Here is a 6,170-nt window from a genome sequence, read left to right on the forward strand (position 1 = left end):
TTCATTTCTATTTTGCTTTCTTCACTGGGTAAGATCCATTAACAAAGAAATAGTCAATAATACCACCATGCATAAAGAATTTCATGAAAAATAATGCCAGTTTGTAATTTCCATTTTTTTTAATAGTTACAAGCCAAAGATTTTCTCTTGATTAGTAATTATTGAAATAAATACCTATTTGAATTGAGATTTTATTTAATTTTCTCTCCACTCTCCTATGCTTTAGATTAGAAAATAATAATAAAACTAAAGATTTAGGAAACTGAAACAAGGGAGAAAGTAACCAGTACAACTTGTGGATGGCTTGTGGAAACCATTTAAGTTCAACATAGATAAAACTAATGCTGTTTCAATTGCTGCTTCTTTGAGCAGAGCCGTAATCCCATGCCTGGCGTGATTTACAAATTGCAAATGTAGCGTTTGTTTTTCAAAGTTTTGATCGTTAGAAAAGTGGTTTTATTGTTGAATTAATTAGCTTAAGCATGCTTCTTTCAATGTTAAATTTGTTTGTCTGATGCAACTACGGAAACTAAATCTTTGCTGGGATGGTGCCTTGCTCCTTTGCATAGCATCCCACATCAGGGAGTGTATGTAATTAGCGGCGAGAAGCAGGTTTTAAATAGCGCGATGCTTTACAGAGAAGGGCATACCTTTCTCGGCCTTTTGGCTAAGATCAAGTGTAGTATCTGTTTTTTATTCGGGATTATAGTGAAATAAAACCAGAATCAAATGAAAATCCAATTTCTCTACGTTGTGGAAGAGATTCAGTAAATAAATTGGATGCTTTTTATTTATTTATTACAGGTTTAGCGCATTTCAGCTCAAGCATCCTGGTAATCAGAATAAACTATGAACTCTTTATTAGCAATCTGAAGTTAATATGAACCTCCAACTTCAAAACTCAAATCTAGAAGCTTGATAATTGTTGAAGTGGATGATGCTATCATAGTAAGCATCAGGGTTTGCCAGGAGGTAGGCTTCAATGGCCTTGAACATTCCCCAATGCTTTTTCTTTGCCTATCTCGATCCCCTCTTCCTTGAGCTCAAAATCACCTATGGTGTAATACTTGCTACTAGTCTTGCATATAGATCCCCCATTCGGAGAGGCCTCTAATTTCGTTTCTTAAGTGATTTTTTCTAGCTTGATCATCAATGCATTACCTTCAATGACACTGTAAATATACGAAGAAGTTTCTTCGTCTACTGCTTCAACCTTCTGCTTCATGTATTTGTTTGACTTCCTGCATGAAGAAAATGTGGAATATCAACATCAGCTTGCTAGAAAAAGTATTTTGCTAATAGGGTAATATCACTTGCCAAGGGTTATGAGTTTATATAAAACTATCCTACATTGCTTAAAAAAATAATTATAGTGGCACCTTAGGTTTATGTAAAGATCTATGTTGTAAATATTTATTTGCACTAAATTAAATATTGAATTTTCCATTTGATTTTTAAATCTCTTTTATTTTTTTATTTTTGAAGTTGTAAGGTTGTAGTTAAATTTTTGTTTAGTGATATCATAGGTCTAGGTGTTTGACAATTGATATCAGAGTTAGGTTAAAGGAGTGATCTTCCACTTTAGAAAAGAATTTTTCATAGGCACTTGAAGATTATCCTTAGTGATTAGAAGTGTGGTAGTGTGAAATTGTGTGTCTGAGAAAATATTTTGTTAAGAAAAGAATTGATATTTAAGAGAGTTCGTTGTGACCCACCTTTCTTTTCCAGTAACTACTTGGTGTATTGTTCACGAAATACTCACTTTTTAAATATTTAATTGTAAGAATCATCTTTTGGTAAGATAACAGACCTGTAAGTTGTCTGTGGAATGAAGAAGCTTAATAACAACTATAATACATGGTTAACTTGCATAATGTCTTAAAAGCAAGGGCAAGGACAAGACCTTTGGAAGGTTGTCAATGGATATGAAGTGACATAACTGAAAGTAGAGGATATCAAGGCATTGTTTGTTGCGGTAGAGGAGATGACTCTTACAATTGTAACATCCAATCAAATTAGTTATGAGATGACTTTTAAATCTAAACTCGACTTCTGTATGGCTGATTATTTGAGCTTGTATCTAGGTGCTTATTGTTGCACAAGAAAGTCCCTAAATTTGGAGAGATTAAGATCGTTCCCTGAAGGATTTTTAAAAAAAAGAGGCATCGGTGAACGATGACAGGCGACGATTGTTACGGAGTACAGTCGGATTCTGGAAAGGATGAACTTTCTTATGAGTGTTGATGTTTTTTTTTTCTTGAAGGGTTCATGTTTTTAATACAGAGAGGCAGAGAAATTGAGGCGTGGGGATAATTAGAGAGAAAAGAGAGTTAAAAATGATTAAAATAAAGAAAATTTTATTACTACATTAAATATATGTTAATATTTATTAAGTATTAAATAAACATTAATGACATTTTTTGACGTAAAAATCGAACCGTCATTGCAAATATTTATATAACTCTTGAATACTATAACTAATATTCATTTATATTGTATTTAACATTTTAATATTATTACATATTATTTAAAATTACTATAAAATATGATTCTAAAATAATAGTTGTAATTTTTTTTTAAAAGTTGCACTCAAAAGTTATAAATAATTTATTATAAGTTCTATTTTATTAGCAAATGTAATAATTTTAAAATTTTACAATATAGTCGATTGAGTCTTATTTCGATTGGTATTAATGTTGTTGCCAGTGTAAAAAAGTCATGGGTTCGGGTGCACATTATCCTCCTATTTAAGGTTGGAAGGAACTATAAGTAGTTCTAGGCATTGTATTAAAAAGAGTAAATATGATAACAACATATAATGAGATCAATGTTCAAGTTGTTTTTACAATATATTAAAAAAATATTATTTAAATTAAGATAAATTTATCATTTTATATCTATTCATGTCCTATTACTTAATATCATTTTATCCAATCAAATAATACAATACTATTATATGTTTATTCTATTTAACTAATCAAACAACATAATACTTATTATCCTTTTATTTTATTCCTACAAAATAATTATTACATTAATATTGTATTCCATTCTAAAAAATCAAACATAGTGCTGGGCACTATTTGATGGGTTGCAGTTAGGCTGCGACATTAGAGCTTGCGAGGTTGAAGCTGATTGTGACAACAATGCGATGGTACAAATAGTTAATGACCAGCATGTAGGATTTAACCCATTGGCTCTTGTTGGAGGCATCAATGAACTTTGCGAACGGCATTGGGAAGTTAAGTTGAGGCGTGTCTATAGAGAAGCCCGAATTGGGTGGCTCTCAATGGAGAAGGAAGCAGGGTTAAACACTTTTGACAGCGTACCTCCAATATAGAAGGCGCTGTTCCAGGTCACTTATGCAAGCTTTAAGATAGTACCCTCTCTTTTGTAACCCAAAAGAAAATAATAATAAATTATATACAATCATTGACCTATGACAACAAATTACAGCCAAACAGAACAAAAATAAAAAAAATAGATTTTTTATAAATGACCGTTTTTAGAATCAAATAAATGTTAAATCGATCAATTTGATTCGAATTAAAGAAGTCACAAAAAAAAAGAAGAAGAAAAGAAAATATTAAATATTATAAAATCTAATTCAACCAAGTTGGTTTTCGACCGATCCAATTCTGAAATACACTGGCAACACTAGCCTAAAACAGCCGATCACAGACAAAACCAAAGTTCTTAAGTCAGTGGAGGAAAAGATGAAACTTCTAGAGAAAAGGTGAGCCTTTTAGAGGCCTCCATCGTTACCCTAATTATTAACGTGATATAACATTTAATACTTTCTGCAAAAACATTGTTTGCAATAGGCAAAGAAACCGCATATAGATATTTAGTTATAATAAATCAGCTAATTCCAATCATGTATCATTTAAAGACAAAGCATAAACACATATAAGTGTATATATATATATATAGGAGGATAGAAGTTCTTCCATCTTTCCATTATGCACAAAAGCTCTAAATACAGTAGGAATACAGAGTTTTGTTTGATTTTTAGTTCAACCGATTGCCATTTCTGAGGTAGAGTGAAGACCTTCCTCTTTATGCTTTACTCTCAGACCTAATATTATATTTTACCAATAGATTCTACAAATACCCTCATTTAACTTATAAATTCTCATTGAGAATAGTGGACATCAGCAGCCCTCGGACAAATTCACACCTTCGAGCCTTCTCCTCGTGCTCCTGGTCCGACAGTTGTGACTGTTGAGGCTTTCTGTCATGATAAACGAGTTTTAGAAACTTGAATCCAATCGGAAAATTATCAGTGAAAGTCAAAAGGTATCACTTTTAACCGGATAAAGAAACAAAACAAAACATATCACAAGAATAAATGACACCAGCAGTTATACCTTTCTAGAGATTCTTTATCTGTGCTTTCCTTGTCTGCACTTGATTCAGCAATAGAGAGAGACTGCAAGCTTAAAGGCTCATCGGCTGTGGGTGGATTGAACATAAATGATGACAATAATGGATCGGCTTCAACATTGGGGGGAGAAACAATGCATGAAGATCCCCCAAGAAGGGCATGCAAGTTTCCATCTCTCAGTTCTTTTCTCAACATAGAAAATGTCAAATTGGATCCACCTTTGCGTAATCTTCGCTTGCGCTGCACGTAAAATCCAGTCAAGGAATAACCTGAACCTTTCATCAAGACATGCCAACTCACAAACAAACAAGAGATATTTAGACATACAAAGAAGAAAGCAAAATGGCTTTTACGGGGAAAACAAAGTATAAGCTTGGTGACCGTGAGCAGAAATGTAGATCACTATACAAAAATGAAAACCAAATTCCCATATCCCTAATGCATGGCAAAGATCGTCAAGCACCATGGTGAAGATCAAATCAGATTAAAGTGTTTAGCCTTTTTAAAGTAGATAGATAGATAGATATTATTTAACTAGCTTTGACATCAAAACTAAATAAGCCGAGACAAAATCAACATAAAAAAAAGGATATCTTAAGAAAATTCCCATGCTGCATGGTAATGTGGCTAACTATATCCATCCCGACCCTCTTCGCGCAAACCGGGCAAACCTGAAATGGTAACATTCAACCAAACACCTATTAAGCGAAACTCAATTTTAACTCTCAAGCAATGTTATGTGTCTAAAAGACCAAAAATACATATCTTTCACAAGTGAAAAAACAAAGTACAAATGCATGAAGAACAGACAAATTATCAAATTAACTTTGAAGCTAAACAGCTTAATGCTATACACCAGAAATGAGAATGATATTCAAGTAAACAACATCTATAACTCAAGCAACAGTGAAATTCACAATGAGAGACGCATAATTAACAAAATTATCAAGAATCTTACTGTAATTAAATCCCCAATTCAATACCAACTCAGCTGTAAAATCCCATTTCAAATTTCAATATCTTTTTTTTCCCCAATTATGCACCATTACTTCTACATTTCTTCTACTTATAAACTTCAAAAAATACTCCATCAATATGTAAACTATGTAAACAAAGTTAATCTTTTTTCTAATAAATTCAATAAGAAAAAATACAAATTTCATCCAAAGAAACAAAAAAAAAAGGAATAATTTTATGAGAAAATAGGAAAAAAGGTACCCCATTTTTTACTTCAACAGGATGTTCCTCATCGATGTGACAACAAAGCCCAACAATATCGAAATCCTCAGCGCAAAACGGACATAAAAACTCCGCCTTGAAATCCTCGTCTCCATCAAATTCTTCATATCCTCCACCCAGAAACGGATCTAGAAAAACATAACAAAAACAAAAATAATAGCAAATTAAAAAAAAATCAATTCCTTATTTTCTCGTGAACCAAACAGAAAAAATAAAACAAACCAGATCGAGATTGATGACGCCTTGAGGAAGACGAAGAAGAATTGGAAAATCGAAACCTCCATGAATTTGACTCCATTCTTTTTCCTTCTGTTGAGAAAAGAACGCTACTTTTTTTTCTCTCTCGTTCGAGTTTCGATCTAAGTAATTGAGAAACTTGGTAAATTTATTGAAATAAAGTCCCTAAAAAGTTCATAAATTAACAAAAAAAAAACCCTAATTAGGGAAAAATGAAGAAATTAAAAGAAAGAGAAATAAAAAAAATTTGGGGAAAAAAAGACCAGAGAGAGACTCTCCACCGAACTTTTCTGGTATGGGGTTCTGG

The 6,170-nt window shown here is 32.4% G+C and overlaps 1 protein-coding gene and 1 non-coding gene across 2 annotated transcripts; one reads left to right on the forward strand and one right to left on the reverse strand.

The window, feature by feature from the left end:
- The first annotated feature begins 646 nt into the window (after positions 1 to 646).
- On the forward strand, positions 647 to 844 carry LOC121216864 (U2 spliceosomal RNA). Its single transcript, XR_005913069.1, has one exon. It is a non-coding gene; the product is annotated as a U2 spliceosomal RNA (small nuclear RNA).
- A 3,007-nt stretch (positions 845 to 3,851) lies between these two features.
- LOC107933240 (protein DEHYDRATION-INDUCED 19 homolog 4) lies at positions 3,852 to 6,170 on the reverse strand. The gene is made up of 5 exons (XM_016865397.2): positions 5,849 to 6,170; positions 5,606 to 5,754; positions 4,981 to 5,058; positions 4,371 to 4,633; positions 3,852 to 4,234 (listed from the first exon to the last, which is right to left on the reverse strand). Exons 1-5 carry the CDS (start codon positions 5,922 to 5,924, stop codon positions 4,126 to 4,128), a joined length of 675 nt encoding a protein of 224 aa, XP_016720886.1. The 5' UTR covers positions 5,925 to 6,170; the 3' UTR covers positions 3,852 to 4,125.

The sequence above is a fragment of the Gossypium hirsutum genome, chromosome A02 (assembly GCF_007990345.1).
Source record: "Gossypium hirsutum isolate 1008001.06 chromosome A02, Gossypium_hirsutum_v2.1, whole genome shotgun sequence".
NCBI classification, from domain to species: Eukaryota; Viridiplantae; Streptophyta; class Magnoliopsida; order Malvales; family Malvaceae; genus Gossypium; species Gossypium hirsutum.

What these genes read in the sequence shown, in the direction of transcription:
- LOC107933240 (XM_016865397.2), bottom strand. Translation starts at nt 5,924, where the DNA reads ATGGAGTCAAATTCATGGAGGTTTCGATTTTCCAATTCTTCTTCGTCT. An exon ending in GCGTCATCAATCTCGATCTG is followed by an intron (nt 5,755 to 5,848) that starts GTTTGTTTTATT and finishes ATGTTTTTCTAG; the next exon opens with ATCCGTTTCTGGGTGGAGGA. An exon ending in CTGTTGAAGTAAAAAATGGG is followed by an intron (nt 5,059 to 5,605) that starts GTACCTTTTTTC and finishes TTACCATTTCAG; the next exon opens with GTTTGCCCGGTTTGCGCGAA.